At 50.8% G+C, this 22,977-nt stretch overlaps 2 protein-coding genes across 7 annotated transcripts; one reads left to right on the forward strand and one right to left on the reverse strand.

Moving 5' to 3' along the window:
• Positions 1 to 2,246: 2,246 nt before the first annotated feature.
• Positions 2,247 to 3,738, forward strand: LOC138687643 (beta-1,3-galactosyltransferase 2-like). The gene has a single exon (XM_069795703.1). The coding sequence runs from the start codon at positions 2,250 to 2,252 to the stop codon at positions 3,309 to 3,311; it is 1,062 nt and encodes a 353-aa protein (XP_069651804.1). The 5' UTR covers positions 2,247 to 2,249; the 3' UTR covers positions 3,312 to 3,738.
• A 1,690-nt stretch (positions 3,739 to 5,428) lies between these two features.
• On the reverse strand, positions 5,429 to 22,890 carry ILF3 (interleukin enhancer binding factor 3). 6 transcript variants are annotated; one of them, XM_069797434.1, is made up of 20 exons: positions 22,639 to 22,890; positions 18,413 to 18,508; positions 18,103 to 18,329; positions 17,605 to 17,785; positions 17,172 to 17,319; positions 15,730 to 15,821; positions 15,244 to 15,339; positions 14,831 to 14,942; positions 14,258 to 14,355; positions 13,759 to 13,870; positions 13,530 to 13,640; positions 13,026 to 13,225; positions 12,447 to 12,617; positions 12,034 to 12,171; positions 11,544 to 11,720; positions 11,012 to 11,162; positions 10,776 to 10,829; positions 6,899 to 7,264; positions 5,907 to 6,029; positions 5,429 to 5,693 (listed from the first exon to the last, which is right to left on the reverse strand). In XM_069797434.1, exons 2-20 carry the CDS (start codon positions 18,413 to 18,415, stop codon positions 5,560 to 5,562), a joined length of 2,694 nt encoding a protein of 897 aa, XP_069653535.1. In that variant the 5' UTR covers positions 18,416 to 18,508; positions 22,639 to 22,890; the 3' UTR covers positions 5,429 to 5,559. The 6 variants fall into 6 exon arrangements, with proteins under 6 accessions (XP_069653535.1, XP_069653533.1, XP_069653532.1 ...); XM_069797432.1 differs by lacking the exon at positions 22,639 to 22,890 and adding an exon at positions 22,403 to 22,542 and having other exon boundaries at positions 5,898 to 6,029; XM_069797431.1 differs by lacking the exon at positions 22,639 to 22,890 and adding an exon at positions 22,403 to 22,542 and having other exon boundaries at positions 5,898 to 6,029; positions 11,012 to 11,165.
• Between the last annotated feature and the right edge of the window lie 87 nt (positions 22,891 to 22,977).

Here is a 22,977-nt window from a genome sequence, read left to right on the forward strand (position 1 = left end):
GTCGTGGCCGGTGCCGTGCGTCAGCCGGGGCGCGTGGCCGGGGCAGCCGCGGGGAGGAAGTTTGTGGACGGGGTGGGGTGCTCGGGGCTGCGTCACCCACGTTTGGCAATTTCTGCCGTTGCCAGGCTCCCCGGCCCCATTGGCAGCGACGGGCAGGTGAGCAGCACCTGGGAGCCACTGGGAGAGGCAACTGGGGTGAACTGGGAGTCACTGGGAGCAACTGGGAAGGGCGGGAGCAGCACCTGGGGTGAACTGGGAGCCGCTGGGAGCAACTGGGAAGGGCAGGAGCAGCACCTGGGGTGAACTGGGAGCAACTGCAAACCACTGGGGGTGGCCACTGGGGTGAACTGGGAGCCGCTGGAGCAACTGGGGTGAAGTGGGAGCCACTGGGAAGGGTGGGAGCAGCACCTGGGGTGAACTGGGAGCAACTGCAAACCACTGGGGGTGGCCACTGGGGTGAACTGGGAGCCGCTGGAGCAACTGGGGTGAAGTGGGAGCCACTGGGAAGGGTGGGAGCAGCACCTGGGGTGAACTGGGAGCAACTGCAAACCACTGGGGGTGGCCACTGGGGTGAACTGGGAGCCGCTGGAGCAACTGGGGTGAAGTGGGAGCCACTGGGAAGGGTGGGAGCAGCACCTGGGGTGAACTGGGAGCAACTGCAAACCACTGGGGGTGGCCACTGGGGTGAACTGGGAGCCGCTGGAGCAACTGGGGTGAAGTGGGAGCCACTGGGAAGGGTGGGAGCAGCACCTGGGGTGAACTGGGAGTCACTCTGAGCAACTGGGAAGGGCAGGAGCGGTACCTGGGGTGAACTGGGAGTCACTGGGAGCAACCAGAAAGGGCGGAAGCAGCACCTGGGGTGAACTGGGAGCAACTGGGAAGGACTGGGAGTGGCACCCCAAGGGGGAACTAAGATCGATCTGGAAGGGCTGGGAGTGGCGACTGGGAGCAACTGGGAATGGCTGGGAGCTGCAGCAAGAGAAGTCATGAGAAAAATGAGGAGAACTGGGCAGGGAGGGGAGCTGCACTCTGGGGAAACTGGGATGAACTGGGAAAGGTTGAGTGCTGCACACCACGGGGGAACTGGGATGAACTGGGAAAGGCTGAGCGCTGCAACCTGAGTGAACTGGAAAGCCCTGGGCAGGGCTGGCAGCTGCCCCCTGGGGCAAACTGGGAGAACTGGGCAGAGCCAGGAGCTGCGCCCGAAGGGAACTGGGCAGAGCCCGGAGCTGCACCTGAGGGGAACTGGGAGAACTGGGCAGAGCTGTGAGCTGCACCTGAGGGGAACTGGGAGAACTGGGCAGAGCTGGGAGCTGCACCCGAGGGGAACTGGGAGAACTGGGCAGAGCTGTGAGCTGCACCCGAGGGGAACTGGGAGAACTGGGCAGAGCTGGGAGCTGCACCTGAGGGGAACTGGGAGAACTGGGCAGAGCTGGGAGCTGCACCCGAGGGGAACTGGGAGAACTGGGCAGAGCTGTGAGCTGCACCTGAGGGGAACTGGGAGAACTGGGCAGAGCTAGGGTCTTGGCCCCAGGATCCCCACGGCTCCCACCGGGCCGGGGACAAGCAGCAGGACCCCCAACTGGTTTTACTGGTTTTACTGGCTGGGGGGGAGGCAGAGCTGGGACCCCAGGGGGGCTGCGGGCAGCTCGGCACCCCAGCCCGGGCACCCCCCTGCCCTCACGGGGTGCCCCCGACCCCTCTGTGCCCCCCCCACTCCCTCCCCCCCCATTGCGCCCACCCCAGGTGAGGACCGTCACTGGGCCGGGGGCCGTGGCAGCTCTCGGGGTCCCTTCACCGTCGCGGCATTTGCGCCGGCCCCGGTGGGGGGGGCACCCACAGCACCGCCAGCGCGTTCCCTGCCTTATCGCACCCGGCACCTCTTATCAGCACCCAGCCCCTGCTGCGGCTGCGCCGAGACAGCCCCAGGCTGTGCCAGGGTGGGCGAGGGGACGCTGACGGGGCTGGGGGCACCCAGTGCGGCCCCCGGCACCGTGAGATACCCTGAAATGTGGGGGGGGGGGCAGAGGGGCCCCGGCAGGCAGAGCAAGCAGGTTTTGGGTGCTGAGCGAGCGGCTGGGTGGGCAAGGAGAGAGCAGCTGGGTGGGTGCAGAGGCAACCTTGGGTGGTTGCCAAGCGAGCGGCCGGGTGGGCGCTAAGCGAGCTGAGGGGGGGGGTTTTGGGTGCCGAGGGAGCATTGGGTAGACCATAGCTCTGAGGTGCCGGCTTTTCCCCCCGCAGCCGGAGCCATGAAGTGCCAGCTGAGCCCACGCCTGATGCTGCTGCCCTTCCTGGTGTCGCTGGCGCTGCTGGGGCTGCGGGTGCAGCGCTTCGCCGAAGAACCCGTCACCACCACCCCCGCCCTGGCTGGCGGAGATGCCGCCGATCGGCAGCGCCCAGCCGGGCCGGGTTTCCACTGGCACCAGGGAGTGGCGGGCAGGCGCGGCAACGCCATGGTCAAGCCACCCCCCACCCAGCACCGGCTGCAGCCCCCCTACCCTTACCCGTACCGCTTCCTCCTCAATGAGCCCCACAAGTGCCAGGACCAGACGCCCTTCCTGGTGCTGCTGGTGGTGACGGAGCCGGGGGACACGGCCGGCAGGAGCGCCATCCGGCAAACCTGGGGCAACGAAAGCTCGGTGCCGGGGGTCTCCATCCTCCGTCTCTTCCTCCTCGGCGTTCACCCGGTGTTCCGGCAGGAGCTGCGGCCGGTGCTGGAGGAGGAGAGCCTTCTCCACCACGACATCCTCCAGCAAGACTTCTTGGACACCTACAACAACCTGACGTTGAAGACGCTGATGGGCATGGAGTGGGTGAGCAAGCACTGCCCCAACGCCAGCTACGTGGTGAAGGCCGACCGCGACGTCTTCCTCAACCTGGGTTACCTGGTACGGCAATTCCTCATTCCCCCCAAGAAGAACTTCATGACCGGTTACATCTACCGCAACACGGGGCCGCTGCGCAACAAGGGCTACAAGTGGTACGTGCCCCACGAGGTCTACCCCAACAACACCTACCCGCCCTACTGCGGCGGACCCGGCTACGTCCTCTCCGGGGATTTGGCAAGCAAAATCTACGGTGTCGCCCAAACTTTGTCTGTCATCAACATGGAGGATGTCTTCATGGGCATCTGCCTGCACGCGCTGGGCATCAGTGTCACCGACAGCCCTTGGGGCGTCTTCAACATGTACTGGATCAAGTACGAGAAGTGCCGGTTCTCCCGGTTGGTGATGGTCCATCACTACGAGCCCCAGCAGCTGCTGAAGCTCTGGCCTGGCTTCCAGGAGCCGAAGACAACGTGCCACCGCTAGCCGCGGCTGGAGGGCCGAGCTGTGCCGGGGCTGCCGGGCACTGGAGCCATCCCACAGTCCCAGTGGCGGGTACCGCTGCCCCCACTGCTGCGCCGAGACTCGCCAGCTTCATCCCCTCCGGTGACTTTCCGGCCAGTCTCCGGCTCTCAAGCAGCCGCTTGGGGCCGTCTCCAAACCTCGGGTCTCTCGGGGACCCCCCACCCCTACCGGGGACGGTTTCCACCCCCCCATTTTGAGTCACCAGCTGGTTTGCACTGCTGGAGCTGAGAGCTTTGCTCGCTGGACCAGCCACTTCACTTCATTAGATCTTTTTAATGTTATTAGTAGTATTATTGATTTTTTTGTTGTTGTTCTGAGCCAGCTGGTCGTGGTGGTCCAGGACCCCACCGGCAGTAAAGCTGTGCCTGCATTAAGTTATAGCTGATATTTATAATAAAAGGCTGAAGCCAGCCGGAGCAACTCGCCAATTGTCTTGTTTCTCCTGGTGCCAACACCGCACCTGGGCTGGCCACTGGCACGAACCCCCCACCATCCCCTCTCGTCCCGGTGTGCCGGGGAGGGAAGCGTCACCATCCCAAAACACCGGCTCAAGCCCGGCTTTGCTTGGGCTGTTGACTCATCGCGGCCTCACCGGCGGTGGCAGAACAAGCGCCGGTTGGGGTGTTACCGCACGGAGTTTGGGTCCAGCTCTGCCACCAGCCCCCAGAGAACGAGAAACACCGGTGCAAGGTGCAAAGTTTATTCAACTAACTGCGCCGCGCCCGGAGGAGGCGCATTTACACACATGCAAAACGCACATGGCCAAACGGCACCAGGGCAATAACTGATAAGGCTCCAGCTGTTTCCAGCACTGCTTAAAGGAGCTAAAGCGGCAGCTCCGGTATTATTTTTGTTGGAAAAGGGGCAGTTTTGTAGCTCAAACCCCTGCTGCCCCACAGCTTTGGTTTAAGAGATGCGATCTGGCAGCTGGCTGCACCAGAGAGGTGCCGGAATATTTGGGAGCAGGAGCTGCTCCGCACCCTCAGTTCCCTTGGGACGACACCTGCGTGTTCCCAGCCTTGCAAACGCCACTCCACCTTTCCCAGAAAGGTGAGTAAACTGAAGCCACTATCCCTGTTTAATTTTCTTATGGTTTTGAGGAGTGCTGTAGTTACAGGCAGGATCTGGCCGGGCTGGGAAATTGCCCAAGAGCCATGAGGATTATCTACGCCAGGAAGTCCCCACTGGCCCTTGCTGTGAACCGTCACACCATGAACCTTCTCACTGCGTTCAAGGGTGTCTCCTCAAACGCCCCACCCTGTGTCAAGAATTCGGCACCTCTTCCTGATACCCACTGTGGCACAGGAATGGAGGCGGCCCCCTCACGCAGTGGGTCCGGGGAGCCACTGCCACCGTTGTCTCCGGCGCAGTGGTTTAATCACCGGCAAAGGCAATAATTTGGTCTTACCCAAGGCTCGAGCCAGCCCTGCTTGCTCCTCCGGTGGGCTCAGGCTGCCGTGCTCTCGGAAGTCCATAATCTCCTCCTGGCCAAAGCCCCTGGGGCAGTTTAGTCTCAAAACCGAGAGTTTAAGGTCATTCAAATTGCAGAAAGTAGAGAATATTCTGAATTTTTTTTTTTTTTAAGAGAGGCAGGAGGCTGCCGCAGTGGCGCACACCGTGAAACGACACGCTAGGAGACCAAGACATCAAGAGTTTTGTGTTTATTTGTCTACATTCAGCTTACTCCAGATGTACTGCCTGAGGGATTCAGGCATACAAAACCCACTCTTTCCCACTGGTTTTTAAAATAAAATCTTCACTTATAAAACTGAAACACTAAAGCATTAAAATACAGAAAGCTTGTTTAACTCACTTCACAAAAGCATTAACAGATGACATATCCCTTATCTATTTAAAGCCATACTGTGTTCACACTTCCACATCAATTTTTAAATAGAAAAAGGATACTGAAATTGTATTAACTCAAAAAAAAAAACCCAAAACCCCCCAAAATTCCTATTTAGACAAAGTTGTAATGGCAACTAACAAACCATTAAATACAGAGATGCCCAAAATACAGCTAAGTATGGAATTACAGGTACTCAACCATTAGTGACCGGTATCACAAAGAGCACTGCAACATGGAAACGGGGGCGGGGGGCAAGGGAGGGGTTTACATGTTTACCGTGATGCGATAAAACTGAATATTCAAAGGGTGGGTGAGCGCGGGAGGGAACAAAGCTCCACGCCCATGGAGGAAGGGGCAGCTTTATCTGTACTGGTAATTCATGCTGTGGTCGTTTCTGCCGTAGCCGCCTTGGGACGCTTGGTAGGAGCTAGGGGGGCCGCTGTAATTTTGGCCTGAACCGGGGGAGTTGTAGTTGGACTGAGAGGAATATCCACCTGCGGAGGGGGAGGGGGGGGTGGAGAAGGGGAGAGAGAAGCGCTCGGTTACCATCGCGGCGTGAAACAACAACAAAAAGCTGTTTCAACACGGAATCGGAGCTTTTCCTCCCATCCGGGAGCCGCTGCCAGGCAAAAGCACACGTGGATGGGAAGACGCTGCCCTCGCATGGAAAAATATATAGGGAAGTGTCGTATACTGACCTTGCTTACCTTGGTACGAGGACCCTCCGCCCCCAGATCCTCCCCCATAGCCACCGTGTGAGCCGGTGTTGTAGGAGGCACCTCCCGAATAGTTATTTCCTCCGCCTCCGCGGCCGCTGTTGCCACCGTAACCTGGAAAGGAAAACGCGGTGAGCACGGCCGGCCTCCCCGGCAGCAGCAGCTCTGCCTTCATCGCACCCAGAGAGAGGATTTTGTCTGCTGTTAGCAGCAAAAGGGATGATTATTGGAGGCGAGGCGACTACCAGGGGTTCGATGAGCGAACCCATCTCCTTGGGCTGCTAAAGGCTTCACGGAGAGGTCTGGCTGCCAGGGGCAGCTGTGGGATTTCCCCACAGCTTGCACGAGCACAGGCGATCCACACTGAGGAACGTGCGGATCCCAAGCACTCAACTGCCCAACACAGAAAGTAAAGACTCGATCATCAAACAGTAACTCAAGAGCAGAGCAGGCAATTCCACCTTCATCCTCTGAAAGGCAAGAGCATCTCCTCAGGGAGGAGCAGACCAGACCGCAGCAGGTTTCCTGGTTGGTTGTCAATGTCAACTAATTAAATCAACTCAACCAGAGCGCTTTAAGCCCTCCAAGTGCACAGAAGTATGAAATGGCTTGGGTGGGAAGGGACGCTTGGAGCTCAGCCTGTCCAACCCCCCCTGCCACAAGCGGGGCCGTCTTCACCGAGACCAGGGTGCTCAGAGCCCCGGCCAGCCCTGCCCCGAAGGGTCCCAGGGACGGACGGGGCATCGACCCCCTCCCTGGGCAGCCTCTGCCAGGGCCTCACCCCCCTCGGCGGGAAGAATTTCCTCCCTAGAGCTGGGCCGAATCGCCCCTCTTTTAGCCGAAAACCCTTCCCCCTTGTCCCAGTGCTACCAGCCCGCCTCAAAGTTACTCCTTCGTGTAGGACCACACACCTACGGAGCGCATATTTCCTTATTATCAACAGTTTGCATTTTACTCCCCAGATAAGCTAAGCCAGCACTCACTAAATTTGCTCTCGTAGTTGTAATCGGAGCCTCCGCCACCAGGCGAGTTGTAGGAATTGGAGTAGGAGGAATAGTTGCCTTGGCCATGGTTGTAGCCTTTCTGTTTGCCCTGTGGCGGGCCATAGTTACTGTACTGGTTTTGGTTGTAGGACTGCTGCTGCTGGCCCTGGTGGGACTGATACCCCGAACCGTAGGACGGTTTTTGCTGTCCTCCGTGCTGCTGTTTCTTTCCGCCGTGTTTTGGAGGAACCGGCGAATTGTAGTTATCGCCACCTTGGTAGTAGGAGCCATAGCCAGAGGAGCCGCCGCCGCCGCCTCCGCCGCCGCTCCCTGAGTTGGAGTGGCCGCCGTTGCTGTAGAACTGGCCTAAACAGAGAGAAAAGGGTCAGCCCCAACAGTGGCCGCATTTTGGAGCGGGGAGGCAGGCACCACAAGGCACAATTTAACAGGTTAAGGCTCATAACGCAGTGAGATTTTTACCCTTGTGAAGGCAAGGGTTTAGGAGCGGTTTAGCTCTTACGCTGGTGAAAGGTTTAAGAAACTCCACACGAGGCCGAGAGGTGAAACATCTTGTTCATTTAAGTAGACAGGGAATTGTGAAATACATCGACATCGTACCATTGTCCAGTCACCCTGCAATCTCAGTGAACGACGCCCAGCCAGTTCTCCCACAGCTTTAATTTCAGTACGACCCCAATGTTTAGGACTAAGCTCAGGGCTACGACAGTTTCTTTAATGCATGTTACAATAACTAACAGTTATTACTTCAATGCTCTACAAAGATTTAAAATCTGGTGCTCAAACTACATTTGAGACAAGTCAGCCATCGACGGCAGCTGATGCTCGGTCTCCGCAGCAGAGAGACACGGTAACGAGGAAGAATCTCGTTCCTGTAATGAGGAATTATGTCAACATCCATGCAGATCGCTCTAACACAGCGAGCCATCCGTCTAGATTTACACGGTGAGTGAGCAGCAAGAATCCAACGGAAATTAAGACATGCGTGCACAGCTCATCCTATTTACCTCAAAGTTCAGGTACTACCTCCAGGATCCAAGGTTACCGAAAACCTCTAACGGATCAAAACACTCCAGAGAGCCTGGATGCGAGAGCACGGTACATAGTCAAGAGTTAGTCTGGGTTTAATTTTATTTACCAAGAGTACTACAGTCAAGCTCTTTGAGCGATTCTTTTCCTGCCCAATTTCTGCGAGTTGAACTTTGGGGTGTTCTTTGCGTGGGGCTTAGTGTGAGAAGACTTACTCTACAGTCAGACTTGTCGTGTTATTCGAAACTAAACTTATTTTCAAGGAATAAAAGCCACTAGAATCTAACTAAAAACCTGCACCAGTGTCTGTAATGGCGTGTACACTCGAGGAATGGAGCTACACCTCTAAAAGAAGGAAAGATTTGCTAGTGCCTCCTCTGAAATGGAGGAGGCGGGGGAGAATTCAGTAAAAAAAAAAAAAAAAAAAAAAAAAAGAGAGAGAGACAAAAGAGTAAAATCTCGTGCCCTTTGCTTCTGCAATTCTGTGTAAAACTACCAGGACGACTCACAGGGAAGCTGAATCCCAGGTCAGTTCCTAAATTCTGGTTGTGTTTGTATTGTGAAGAGCTGCAGCTCTTCAAGGCACCTAGCTTTCCATTTTTTGATCATTCAGTTGATTCTTGTCTACACCTCCTGCACTACAGTTAAGACTTTCTACGCAAGAGGTTTTTTCCTCTTCTGTAGATCACGATTTAGTTCTGCAGAAACGAGGTTCCGTAAAAAAATTTATCTCCAGCCAAGAACGCCAAGGCTGTAGCAAAATATCTTCTGCTGAATGAGAGACACCTTGCTCCGTCACTTGTATTAAAATCCCCGTCTTTGGTTCCAGCACGGGGTTATGACTGGCAGCATGTAAATTCAAGCTGCAGATGCTGGAAGCTGATCTCTCCCAAGTCAATATTTCTGGAAATTCCATTTTATACCAACACTTCATATTTAACTATGAAGTTCTCATGCTGTTTGACATCGGGTTATTTTTGACTTTCCCCAAATCAAAGCTAAGGAATAAAACTATCCAGCACACAAGCAGTTACTCTAACAGGTAGTCGCCTAGAAACCGGCAGTTTTCCACCTCATTCAGGACAGGATCTACTCCCTTGTATAAAAAGTCAATATCTCAAACAATAGCTCTCTAAACAAGATAGGGCATGCATCATTATTATTGTAAGTATCTGCTAAACACCTTGGACTTTTTTTTTTGTTGTTTTTTAAACCTGGTGCTTTGTAGGTCAGAGGTTTTTTTTGTTTGCTTTGTTTTTGTTTAGCTAGTTTAATTACTGAGTTAACTCAAATGTTGTTGAGCCTCACAAGTTAAACGAATGCAACGGTGCAGGCTTTGCAGCTAAAAACAGTGACAAACAAAATTACAGTTTTAAAAACAAATACCGTAGCAAGAATAAAGGACCAAACACTTGGAATTCAGAGACTCGGGTCTCGACTGGCCAATTGCGACATTTCCGGCAATTCCTGATTCCAGTGAAATTTAATTCTCCAGGCAATTAGGTACTTGTAGGGCAACGAGCGTTTTCCAGCATGGCTGCCGAGCCGGCAGAGCTTTGCCGTTAAGTGCTTTAGGCCCTTTATGCTTGGCTCAAGAAAGCCCATTTTCACGTTAACGAACAAATCCATGCATTTTCAGAAGTTACTAACATGGTTACACTAACCCCTAATGCCTGGATATTTATTGTATCAGGATCGGAAGCACAATTACAATACCTTTGAAAGTACACTAGCTACCAGCCACAACAAGTCACATCCCTCAGCGTTAATCCACCAGCATGTTACAAAGGATGTAGGATTAAACTTTAGCACACACAATTCCACGTACAAGTCAACATTTCGCATGCTTAAAAAGCTGGGCTGTACTATATTCAGAGATGTTGAAAAGTCTTCCCAATATCGAGAGGCATGTACCCAATTGCTGGGATTTATTAAAAGGCTCAAATTTTGTACAAAACCTGCTGTAAATTAAGACAAAGGTAGATTAAAACACTTCAGTTTCTTAAAAATAAAGTAATGCTTTCCATAAAAAGCAAAGATGGGCTTTTTGCCTTTATGCTGAACGGAGCTGGCTTGGAAATTTGTGCCAAGTGCACAAAAACATTCTCAGATAATTGGTTCCCCCTGTTGTGTACATCGATACAACCAAGTTCAAAGGCAAATCACAATAAAAACTGCCACTGTCTTAAGTTCTGCAGGCTAAGAGAGTTTCAGACAAGCTGCGGTGAAAAGCCACTGTTGAGAAACCCAGTGAAGCACAGGGACACAGCACGAACACTTTGGGTTTTGGAGTTCGAGAAAATTGGAGTAAAAAGCTGTTTTTTGTGCAATACTTTTAGATGATCTAGGAAGACCCAAAATCATGATAGCCGTAGCAGTCTGTGAAAAAGTCACCTACAAAAGGGGGAGACAGAGCAGAGAAAAAAAATTAGAATTCTTTTGAAGATGGCAAAATGCGCCACATTTGAAAGTCATGTTTTAGATTTCTCTGCTCCTGTCACCCCCCAATGAAGGCTTCTTCTCAAGACCAATCGCTGTGTATTTTCAGGAAAATCACATTCAAAAGTGTGGCCGATAGCTTCACGTGGCTTAAAGCAGAGAAATTTAAAATATTCACAGTTTTAGAGGAAACGTGAAGTCACCTGGATTCGCGTTTTAACTTTTTAACGAGTACACGAGCCATCTTTCATTACTTCTCATTCAAAAAAAAAAGAGAACCCCTTACAAGAGGGCTTCCGCACAAGCGCATCACCGCACGGTGCGACCCAGTCTGAGTTTCACACCCCCAGAAGATCGATGCGTTTCCAAATTTAAGATGAAGAACACTTACTATAGCCTGCTGTCGCAGAATTGCCTCCATAACCATAGCTTCCATATCCAGCACCTAGATTAGAAGAAAACGTTTAAATAAAAAGGAAATCGAAGCATACGAAGGCCTCGAACTTCCCGTCGCGCTACAAGACGCCACAAAACGCTAGCGGGGATTAATTTGCCTGTTGGGGTTTGGGTAGTTTGTGGTACATTTAGGGTGGAAAGAGTCAGGACGAGGCGCAGGCAGCATCTCACCTGCATTCATGTATCCGCCGTGATTGCCACCGAATCCGCCCCTGCCTCTTCCGCGGCCTCGGATGTTGCCGCCTCTTCCACGACCGCGCATGTTGGGCGGAGGGGGCACTTCGTTGTGCATGGGGCCTCCCATTCCGAAACCTGGGTTGTGCTGCTGAGGGAAGAGAGACGTGTTACCCAGCTCTGGCTCCTGAGCCTTGCCTCCAAGGTGAAAACAAACCTTTCAAGAGGATGTCAGGAGCTCTAGAACACATCAGGTACCCGCCTGCCTTAAAAAGAAGAAGGGCTAAGCCAAAAGCAACGGGGGCGGGTACCAAATAAAAGTCATGTCCAGAAAACAGAGGCTGCCTTCCGTAAAACTGGACAGTATTTCTGCTTTCAAGCCCAATGGCCGTTAGCAGATCCTGGTTTCCCTCCACACCTTAAATTACTTCCCCTCCCAAAAAGGGATTAAAATCATAGAGCAGGAGACAACTGTACTACAGGACCATTAGTGACGCCACAAAGTCATTGAATTGTGACATCTACTTACTTTTACAGCAAACTTGGGTCCTCCCCTAGCTGGCACGGGGGGCCTCTTCTTCTTGTTTTGCTCAATGGCAACAGGAGCATCTGGGAACAACTTCTCTAGTGCAGCCAGAGCGGCGTAGGCTTTTGCCACCTTCTTATTTGAACCAGCTCCTTGGAATTTCTGCCCGTCAACCTCCACCTTTAAAAGGGATTAAATCATTGCATGTAAGTGGAAAGGGCAGGAACAGAAGCTGCCACTTGGTAAAAGTAACCGTTTTTTCTGGTGCCTGCAAACAATTCCAGAAGTTGGAAGTGCTTAAGGTCAGGTTGGATGAGGTTTTGAGCAACCTGACCTACTGAAAACATCCCTGCCCACTAGATGATCTTTAAAAGGTCCCTTCCAACCCAAACCATTCTGTGATTTTATGATTTTAAATTCTCACGAAGTAACTAAAATTACAGATATGCGAGTTGGGATGAAGGCACAAAGCGGGGACCAGAAGTCACCTCACCTCCATGACAAAGCGCTTGTCATGACTGCCGCCCGTTTCTGAAATCAGTTCGTATTTCAGCCCGCGCCTTTTCTCATTGAGCTCCATCACAGGATTCTTGCCATGCTTCGTCAGAATTGGTCCCTGTTGTTTCACATTCTGGAAGCAGATAAGCAGCAATGAAACTCCAAGAAAAAAACCTAATGGGCTTGAAGGTGCTTCCAAAACACGTAGTTTGGAAAACATCTTGAAGAAGATAAGCTTGGAATAAGCTTGCCTGATGTTTTTACCTCGTAAATTGTATCGTGACAGTAACTGAACTGTACAGTGCGCCATTATAGCAACCTGTTGCTAAAAGGCACTTCCGATGACGTCCTACAACATCATCCCAAAGAATGAGAGCCACCCATTTCCCCTTATTCCACTGCGCTCACCTCTGGGGTTTGATCTGAAGGAGGAGACGCAGCAGTGGGCGTCGAGACAGTTTCTACTACAGGAGGAGGAGCAACAACGACCGGTTTCTGCTCTGTTTCCTCTGCTGATTCGTCTCCTTTCCCAGATTCTTTGCCCTCCACTCCTGTGGGTAAACCCATATCTTGCAACACCTAGGGTAAGGAGAGTTGGAGAGATTACTGAACAGCACTTACCTCAAAGAACCACTGGCTCTCATGTGCCCTACCCATTTTGGGGTAAATACTTGAGAAGGCTGCTCAAGAATCTTTTTATTAATTCTGTTCAAGGGCTAGGCATTCCCCAAATCCCGCAGGCACTTCAAGGCCTAGGAGGTACAAAGTCCTCTGCCCTGAGACCTCATGCATAACAGACTACACTGTCTTGGTGTTTAACTTTCTCCCCTGTCTGTCCTGAAGGGTTTATGACATTTTTCATACAGGGTTGTTGTCACAACTGTCATCACCATCAATCTGGTTGCCCTTTTCAACTTTGAGAGGTCAGCAATCAAACTGCCTCCTAGCAAGAGCCCTCTGGCAGGAATTAACGTACACAGCTCTTACCTTCACTGCCACGTGCAATTTGGCTGTCTTTTTGGAAGGTCCTGATGCCTCAAACGTGCTGCCATCAATTTCCACAGACATTGTAAAGATAGGAGCGTGAACAGGACCGGTCTGAGAGACAAGTTTGTACTGGAGCCCGGGTTTTAGCTGGTTTAGTTTCATCAGTGCATTCATGGCCTGGGGAGGTTCGAGTTTTTCCTCTGAATAGAGAAAAAAAACCCAGAAGTTTGGGGATGTTTGTCACCTTTTTCAAAGAAGCATAACTGATTTCAGACAAGCTCTGATCTGTGTTTTCCTCCTTGTAAGAGTTTAAGTTATACCAAGTAAAAATCTTACAGTGTTAAGGTTTTGTTTTTTTTTAAATTCACATGCCCTGTAGCCCCTATTCAAAGCGTCACCCAAGACCAAACACTTGCAAGAGTTATTCCGCAACCTGCCCCCCCGCCTCAGCCTGAGAACAGCTCTCAGGTAGCCGTTTTTACCTACCTCTTGTTAACTCAATACCTTTTTTCTGAATCTTCTTTTTCTTTTTGCTGGGAGATTTCTCCTCTCCGTCCTCCTCCATTGGACGCTTCATTGGGGTGACAGCGTACGTTGTGCTGGGAGGAATCTGGACTGTAACAATCACAACAAAAACCCCTAAGTATTCCAGTTTCCAGCAACAAGAGCAGCAAAAAGCCTTGGAAACATGGTTTGTGGGGTTCGCCCCCCCAGCCCGCCTCCAAGTACCTACCAGTATAGTCAACAGGGTTTTCGTTCTTTGGTTTCTTGGGCATTTTGGAAGGTAGGGGATCCATCCCCAAGACTTTGTGAAGCTGGCCAAAAGCAGCAAGTCTCAGAGCATGCTAGAAAGATTAAACATGTGTTACTGGGACGCGCAAGCGGCTCCACCAATCTCTGTTCCCTGCACAGTTTCAGACAGGAACATTCTACCCACCCCTACACAGAAATCCTCATCAGTTTAAATAGGACTCTCTGAATTTTTGAAGTTCAACCCAAAATACGGGTCATGGTAGCAAGTCACTATTTAAAACCTGATACTTTGCTTCTGGTTGGCCAAGCTACAAATTCCTTATTGGTGTGGGACCCATTTGTATTTCTTTTACTTGACTAGATATTAAAAAAGTTAACACCGACCTCCGTGAGGTTACTATACTACCATTAACCAATATGGAAGTTCAGAGTCAGTTGAACTGATTAAGTTTTCGTAACATCTGTAGTCAAAACTATACCTGAGCACTCTGTGTGATATCTTCCCTTTGTTGTCTGTCTAGATGCCCAATAGCATCAGTGGCTTCTTTTTCACAAGGATCATAAATACCAGAACCATCTGAAGGCAGGAAACAAGGAAGATATGCAGAGAATTATCCTGGTGTTTCTAAAGAAACTAAACTAAGTATTCCCTTGGCATCAATCAACACTCATCTCGAAGAAGAACACGGACTGACACGATCCATCCAATGTCCAACATTCTGAAACTCGTCTGGACCATTTTACATGTACAATTACCAGTGAAGCTGGTCACGACCACTCAGGGAACCAATTTTACGCTTGCAGAAACTGGTACCTCTCTCTACGGGGGTTTAACGTCATGGGTCCGTAGCTTTGAACACATGTGCCCTAAGTAACAGCAAGGTACTGTAGTACCCGTGTACACTGGGGGCTTTCTGAGCTCCGAATCTAGGCTGCCCGCACATATAACAAGGGACTTCTCAAACACTAAGGCAAGGTAACCGCGCCTCGAAGCTTCAACCGCGTTTCATTTCAGCTTCGCTTTGAAATGTAAATGCAGAGAACCACCTAACCTGGCATAACGATTCCCGAGGCAAGGCATTCAAGAACTCTCCTCAGAGCCTCGCCAGCGCCCATGGGTCTGTTAGCAGTTCCAATAGATTTCTCACACAGCAGCTCTAGAGGCTGAAAGACAGTTTGGAAAAGTGAGAGGAGCAAAGGCAGGCGCTTGCGCTGCTGTTACAGCCAGAAGCTGCTTCAAATCCACAAATGATTAACCATTTACACTGTAGAAATCGTTAAGTGATAAAACGATTTACACTGTAGATGTTTGAAATGTATGAACAAGGTTTCTGCCCTTAAAAGATACTACATAAACCTCTAACGTATGAAACGGAATGTGCGCAGACTGAAGAGAGCTGAACACCAGCTTAGAGCAGTGGTACCAAACCCCCCAAAAAAATGAAACAAAAAAAGGAAAAATTACCCATCCTCTCAGTGGTGCCCAAGTAGGAACCCGAGTACACAGATCTCGCAACACTCGTATCACTATGACGCACGACTTCAGCCCGTTAGCCCTGGCCTAGAATAAGAATCAAAAGCAGACATACATTCAATAAAAACACCAAAACTGCTCATTTGCAGACATTCATTTTTGCGTTGCTACTTTGTCAAGGGTAAACAGTATTTCGCGTTACCATTTTATAACTTATAACAATAACTGGAGTGTACAAAGGCAACATTACTCTTAACACAAAGCAGCAGCTATGCAACTACTCTTTAAAAAAGGTTCCTTCCAAACGTTTAATTCGCTTAAGTGCTTCTTTAGCAACTGTACCGTTGACAGACGCTAAGTCCAGCACGTCTAACTATCATCCGACGTTAAAATATTTTAAATAAAAAAAAAAAACTTAGCCCCTTAATAGTTTACAAATTTTCTACTTAAAGACAAATATAAGAACAAAATGCAAACCTGGAACCACTTGGCGTGTCGCAGTGACGCCAAGGCAGCAAGGCATTTCTGCCTGTCCAGAACGTCCGGGGAGTCGTTGACTGATAGCGTTTCTATTCGTGGATGGAATAAGAAGACAAGGCACAGTTTGACCAAGGGGGTTCTGTCAGGCGGAGAGGGGATGAGGCAGCTTCCTAACGGGCAGCTGAGGCTCCCAAAAGATCCTGATCTAGATCCTGTACCTGGAAGGATGGGTCTGCAGTGCGCTCGCCTAGCGGCCTTGCTTAGAAATTAAAACTGCAGAGAGGGGGGGAAGTTCAATTAACAGGGACGAACTGAAATCTATTCTGTGAGGAGGAGATGGGGCGTGAAACTCGATGGGAGAGGACAGAAATCCTTTGCGACTCGAATGAAGTGGTAGCATATGAGGCCGGTAATAGGTAACAAAGGGAAATTTAAAACAAACCCCCACTCTGTGTTTAGCTTTAGTGGAGAAGTGGGGGGAAAAGCTTTGCGAGGATCAAGGGAACCCCCTCCGCCCATAAGGCTTGACTGCCCTGGCCCCAACCCGTGACAGAGAGCGTCCTGTTGGTCAAAGGTCCAGCGTCCCTAAAATTGACAAACTAGAAGGCTTGGTAGACGAGGTCAGATATCAAAACCATAGACAGTCAATAGAGCACAAAGATATCTTCCAGTCTGTGCTGCAGCAAAATTGAAGATATGGTTTGAAAAAGCACAAAGTTTCTCAAGACCAGGGTTTTAGATAAGGCTAGTGCACAGAGCGAGCGTTTGACATCCACCAATTCGACAGCGCGATGCCTACGATACAGAACCCATCGTAGTGAAGCAATTCAAGCGCAAAAAAACCAGTCTGTGAATTCTTATTCCAAAGGGAATTTGAGAGCAAATGGAGAAGCTAACTTTATCCAAAACTCTGCATCACTTTCTGGAATTCTGAACTTTAGCTGATGAAACAGCCAATCGAGGAGACCCAGAGCAGCTATCATTCTTGCTGCAACACAAACTGCGTGGAACATCCAATTTCATGTACATGCAAGTCATTTAACAAGAAGCCTTCAAGAATCTTTTTTAATGTATCTGGTTTATATTTTTATGTCACTGTGCAGGCCACTTACGTGGCTAGGTACAAAACAAGATTAATACAACAAGATGACATATTAGTGAACTAAAGGCCCAAGAAAAAAAAATAAAAGAAAAAGGATTAAAAAAAAAAAAAAGGAGCAAAATCCCATCTGAAAGGTGCTACTCAGTTTCAGAAGCTCAGTCTGAATAAACCGTGACCATGATCTCATGAGGTTGGTGTTGTCATACGGAATTTTGAATTTGCACAAAAATAATCGTTGCCGCTTCGGCTGAAACTGAAGAGCACGCTTTAACAGTGAATTAGCAACGGAAATGTACGGGTTTCCAACTGACTGTCGGCTGTTTTCAGTCTTCCATACCTCCAGCTAACTGTTTTTCCATTTCTTCTCTGACTACGGGCGACGTCAAGTGGATGGTCAGTGTCAACGGCGGCTCTTTTGTGTTCTTAATTACAATTGCAGCATCACCAACTGACTGGATTATTTCGTATTTGTCTTCGGTAATAGCCTGCAATATAATTTCACCGCTTAGCGGAAGTCTTAATTCATTTCTGAGTGATTTGCAACATTCTTTTCCAGCAAAAGCCAAGGTCTATAAACAAAACTTCAGCTAATAAAATGAAGTTCATTTATCAAGGCAATTCCAGAATAACACTACATGCCTATGAAAATTACTTTTCCAAGACAGAAAAAGGGTATCAAAACAAACGTCATCGGTACCTTTTTAACCATTTAAAACCTATTTCGGTTGTTCTGTCACAAGCATGCACAAACATTGAAAGGTTTTACTCACAGCAAGCTGTACTCCGAGATTGTCAGCTACTTTCTCCAGGAGATCTGTGGTGGGTTTATCTTTGCACAAAAGAACTAGCTCAAGATCCAAGTCCCCCTTCAGTAACAGGCCTTTTGCTACCAGCCCTACACGCATCACTCCACGCAGGGTCCTAGTCAACTGCTCTGTGGCCTTCTGATCCCTGCAAATACACAGGCTACAGTCACGACGGCTTCAAAACTACAAGTTAACTGCAGCCAGGTAAGCACGAACGCTCAACCCAAGCTAAGGGATAGAGCTGCAAAGATTAAACACGCTGCACGACCCCCGCTGAAGGATTTACTACACCTGCACAGGAACAGTCACTTCAGCCCAGGGTTAGTTAACTCCTCTTAATTCCACAGCCAGGGAGAACAACTCTTCCACCTCCAGCAAGCGGATTTTTACTAATCTAAGTAAGAAGGTGCTACTACTTCCGACAGTGCCCCTTAGAAACACGTGTTCGATGATGTTCCTTACCCTCCTTCCTTGTTTTCCTCTTCAGCTGCTGTCTCCATGGACTCTGTTTCTGGCTGCTCCCCACTGACTTTTTCTTGCTCATCAATCCAGTCGGAGACAGCTTTGAGCGCTCGCTCCGTGTGGGACACCATATTCTGAACTGCCTCCAGCTCCTCTTGCGTCGGGTAAACGGCCGAATGTTTGGCCATCACATGGCGGTCGTCGTTCACAAAAATACGCATTGGTCGCTGAAAAGGGATTTTAGAACAGTTTTAGAGAGAGCTGAAACGCGGATATTCATCTTGTGAGCCTGAAACCTCCCGATCCTTACCATTTTTGCTTTTGAATGTCCGTCCAAGCCTTCAAAATGTGCTTATTTAGATTCTTCCACCAAAAAGACTGTACCAGTACCACACTTTTCCGTAATCTGAAAGCAACAGAAAACCAGTTAGCAACGCTGGCAGGCTGGTCCATCCCCGCAGCCTGCTTGCTGACTGTGCGTAGGAACAGAAATAACTGGAATTGATAATTGGAAGCAATAACAGAAATGAGAAGTATGCAAACTTGTTAGTGAAAGCCCCGTTTTCCGCTCCTGATGACTTATATTCTTAAGACACGAACAGTGCCCACGATAACAGTTACAGCCAATGTTGTCACACTGCTGTCACCCCAACTTGCAGAGGCTGCCCTCAAAGAGGGTTTGCATTAACTGCTCAGTTTTACCTGCCCAGCAGTTTAACGAGCACCATACGCTCATTTACCATCCACCAGCTCAGCCGTGGAGCAACGGCCAAGCACGCTGCACACGGCAAACACTTTGAACCATTCCCTCATACAACGTCCCGCAGAAGCAGAGACACCCCAGCAGCCTGAGCTGCACCCAACTGCTTGATCTTCCCTCCTACTGCTCGTCCGCAGCCGTAAGCATATTATTTTGGCTCCTTATTCCCAAGAGGCTTTCCCATTGAAATTGGATTTTTCCAAAAGCTCCTGCTCATATTTCTAAAACAAAGCACACTGAAGGTAAAGCGTTCCCCGATACATGCTGGAGCAGCCTGCTGGGAAAATTAACAGTCCACACGCTAATATAATTCCACGAAGTAAAGAACCACGCTGCCATTGCCCGGTTGCCAAGCGAGGCGATAGCTTTCATTCATGCTACTCAGAAGCAACTATTTGTAAAGATCTCTTTGCTACGTACCACTTTTTACCCCAAATTCATTTTACGGCCCCAAAGTAAACAAGCCTGCTTTTAATTAGCATCAATATGAGACAAGTTAGGTGGCTCCATCGAGTCTCTTCACTTACTTTATTGGGCAGAAATAGTTATAAACCTACACCAGCATACCTGCTTTTGAAGCAAGTGCCCTCAGCTCCTAAAATTCAACAGACTAAGCTGAAATTGCAACAGCTTAGTTCCAAACGAGAAGCCGTTTTCGAAGGGAACTAACCCACCCTGATAGCCTAAGCCCCAGCCGAGGCTGTGAACTTCTTTTGTTAAAATTCAAGCACTTTGTTGCTCAGTTTTAGCCAAGGGGCCTTCGAGCAGAGAAACATTTGCGTCCTGCAGGACTGGCTTATGCTTTGTGGGAGAAGACAGCTTCCCAAGATTGCCTTCAGATGCAAGCAGGCTTTTGGCAAGAACTTCAAAATGCCACTCTGCACCCACCAGGATCGACTCTTTGGCATCAGTATCGTCGTTTCCCGTGCAACTAGCGTAAGAATCAGCAGTTGCTTGATTCACAGTCATTAATTTGACCAAACATCGTTAATAAAACTCTCGATTTACCTCTAACTGAAACCACACAGGGGCAATCCCAGTCCTGCAAACACCCAGTGTTTCATGGTAACTCCAAGAATTGTGAAGTGCCATTTAAAAGCCTTAGCACAAGTGAGGCAAAGGAAGAGCCTCAGCACCTGAAGATGCTGGAGATGAAGGTCATCGTCATCTGCATCCACCGGTTGTTTCACTTCATTGTACAACCAAGTACACATCAAAACTGCTTGGTAACTAACGCTTTCGGAAACACTGCTGGAGAAAACTCGTCAATCACGCCTCAATGATTCCAGAGCTCACAACCAAATCCTGCTTCTCTGGAAGTCCTTCCGTTTTGAATGAGTTTCACTCAAAATGAAACCAGACTGAAGCTTGTTTTTGCTTTTTTCCACTGGAACCTGCCTCGAATCAGCCCCTTCCCAGCCTCGCCGGTCATTGCTACGTACAGCTCGCAAACCCAACGCTTTACTTTTTACGCTTTACAGATGACACAAACTGCAAGTAAGCCCGACTGATCTTAAGTATGAAGTGTCAAAGATACTGGAATAGTATAAAGTGTCCAGGATACTGAAATAATAATAAAACAAGTAACTAACTGCCCAAATACTTAGTGCTTTACTAGAGTAATGCCATTACAACTCTATAAAGTAACATGAAGGGCCTGGGCAGAAATCGGGACCCTGCTGCGCTACTTGTTTTACAAGCAGAGCTGGGGCTCACAACCTGAAGAATTTTCTAGGATAAAATTGGGAAAGCTCATTTCCTCGAGCCGCTGTCGCCATACAGACTATTCCACAGCACAGAAATACCTCTGATTCCAATCCTGCAAATATTTATGCACAGGACGACTTTGGTAGTGTTAGAAATCCGGATCTAACTGTAATTAAACCCAGATGTTAGTGCCTGCTGAGCGGGGAGAATTATTCCCAAGCTACCTGCAAGAACCCACAAGACATCTTCTCATGTTTGCGGGTGCCAGCCTCCCAATCCGCTCCTGCGTTGGACTGTACCCCGAAGAACTCGTACACTCTGTACGCAGTTATTTTTCTTAAAGCTCCCTTAATTTCCTCCAAGCAAGGTAAGAAATAAGTTGAAATACAACCTAGTGAGGCAGCTGTTTCTACAGTCAGAAAATACTACAACAGCCTCAGAAACGAGCGTCCCGTTTCCTGCGATTTCTAAAGACGGACGTTAGCGCTCTTGAAATCACTGAAGTTCCTTTCAAGTGAGAACCCAGGAGCTGATGCTGCAGCATCACAGGATTCATGCCTCTTGGGGAAAAGAATCACAGAACAAGTTAAAAATACAAACGTGCTCAATAACACCCAATTCCTGACATTGCTCTTGAGGCCAATCATCACTAAAATTTGAGAAAAAGGAGAAACTTTTAAATTCCACCCTTGTTTTAAGCCTCACCTGCTCTACTCTCCCCCTCCTACCATTTCCACTACCAGCTTGATTTCACCAACAAACTTTCCACTCAATTCGAGTCTTCCGACAGCAGGAGCAGACTCTCCAAAACATTTGTTGGGGTGGGGGCGGATGAGAAAACGAGAATGCAAAAGGTTGAAAACTCGGCCCTCGATCAGGGGAAAGCTTAACGCACATGAAGAAGAGCATTTTGTTTTAGAAACCTTCTACGTTTTAAGAAAGAATTAGTCATTTTTAGCCTATCGTACCTGAAGAGGATGACTGAAGGGACGCAAAGCCTTAATGCCTGGCTTTTGTTTGCGTGGGGATGGCTGCCCTGGCAGGCAAAGCTCTTCCAGGTCTAAGGACACCGACAGCATCTATTCCCCATCACAAGGCTACCTGGCTGACCGAGGTGACGGCAAACAAAAGCTGTTGGCTCATGCAAAGTGGATTTTTAAAAATTTTTTTTTCTGAACCGTCCAGCTACAAGTAATGGGATCGATGAGAACAAGGGGAATTGCAAGGAAGCGATGGGAGAACCCGGATAAAAACCCTGGAGAGTGAAGTTTAGGAGAGGAGAGCGCGGTCCTGTCCCTGAGGGGAGGAGGTAGGGATTTAAATCACACCAAAGGGATGTTTCCACCTCACCTGTGCCCCCCCCACCCCCACCCCCACCCCCCCCCCCGAGACAGCAGGGAGAAGCCTGCAGGCCCCGGGGGGCGGGGGGAGTGTGGGCAGGAAGGGTCGTGTCCTCCCCCCCCAGGACCGACCTTTCCCTCCTCCCCGCTCCCACACGGGCAGCACCGCCCGGCCCCACGCGGGAACCGACGGCCACGGGGGGGGGGGGTGGTTAGCGGAGGCGGGGGGGTGAAGGGGCAGGCGGGCCGCTGCCGCCATTTGCAAACGCGGCGAGAACAAAGCGGCGGCGGCGGGAAATGGGGGGGGGGCGGGGGGACTGGAAAGAGAGCACGGCGCGACACCCCCCCCCCAAAACCGGGCGCGACCCCCCCCCCACCCCCCAGCGCGAGGGGCGGCTCCGGGGCGGGGGGAACCTGAGGGGACACACACGTAGCACAGTAGCGCAGACCCCCCCCCCAATTCCTGAGCCCCCCCAGCCCTCCCCTCACTCACCCCCGGCCCAACGGCCGCCCGCCGCCATTTTGTCTCCACAGCACAATGGGCCGAGCGGGAGGGAGGGAGGGGAAGGAGGGAGGAGAAGGGGGCCGGGTCACCGCCGGCGCGGCCCGCGGCTCGCCGCCACCCCCCCACACCTCAACCCCCACTTTACCCCCCTCCTCCGCTGCTTTGCCCCCCCCACCCTCACACGCACACACGACCCCCCCCCCCGCTCCAAAACACAGGCCTACCCGCCCTCCTCCGCGGTCCGTCCCCCCGGGGCTGGGAAAGGCAACGCGGTTCCTACCGGCGGCGAAACGGGGCGGAGGGGGGGGGGGTGTGTATGTGTAATGGGGGGGGGGGGAGCGGGAGGCCTCCTGCTCCTCCCTCAGCGGCGGCGGCGGGGCCCGGGCCTGGGCCGGGGCCGGGGCCTGGCCGCGGTGCGGGGCGCAGGGGGGTGCGGGGTGCGCGGATGCGGCGGGGCGCGAGACTGCAGCGCGGGGGGCGGAGCCGCCGGCCGGCGGGGGGCGCGCGGCTGTGCGCGAGGAGGGGAGGGGAGGGGAGGGGAGGGAGGGAGGGGGGGCGGAGGA

This window comes from Haliaeetus albicilla, chromosome 11 (genome assembly GCF_947461875.1).
Source record: "Haliaeetus albicilla chromosome 11, bHalAlb1.1, whole genome shotgun sequence".
Classification (NCBI taxonomy): domain Eukaryota; kingdom Metazoa; phylum Chordata; class Aves; order Accipitriformes; family Accipitridae; genus Haliaeetus; species Haliaeetus albicilla.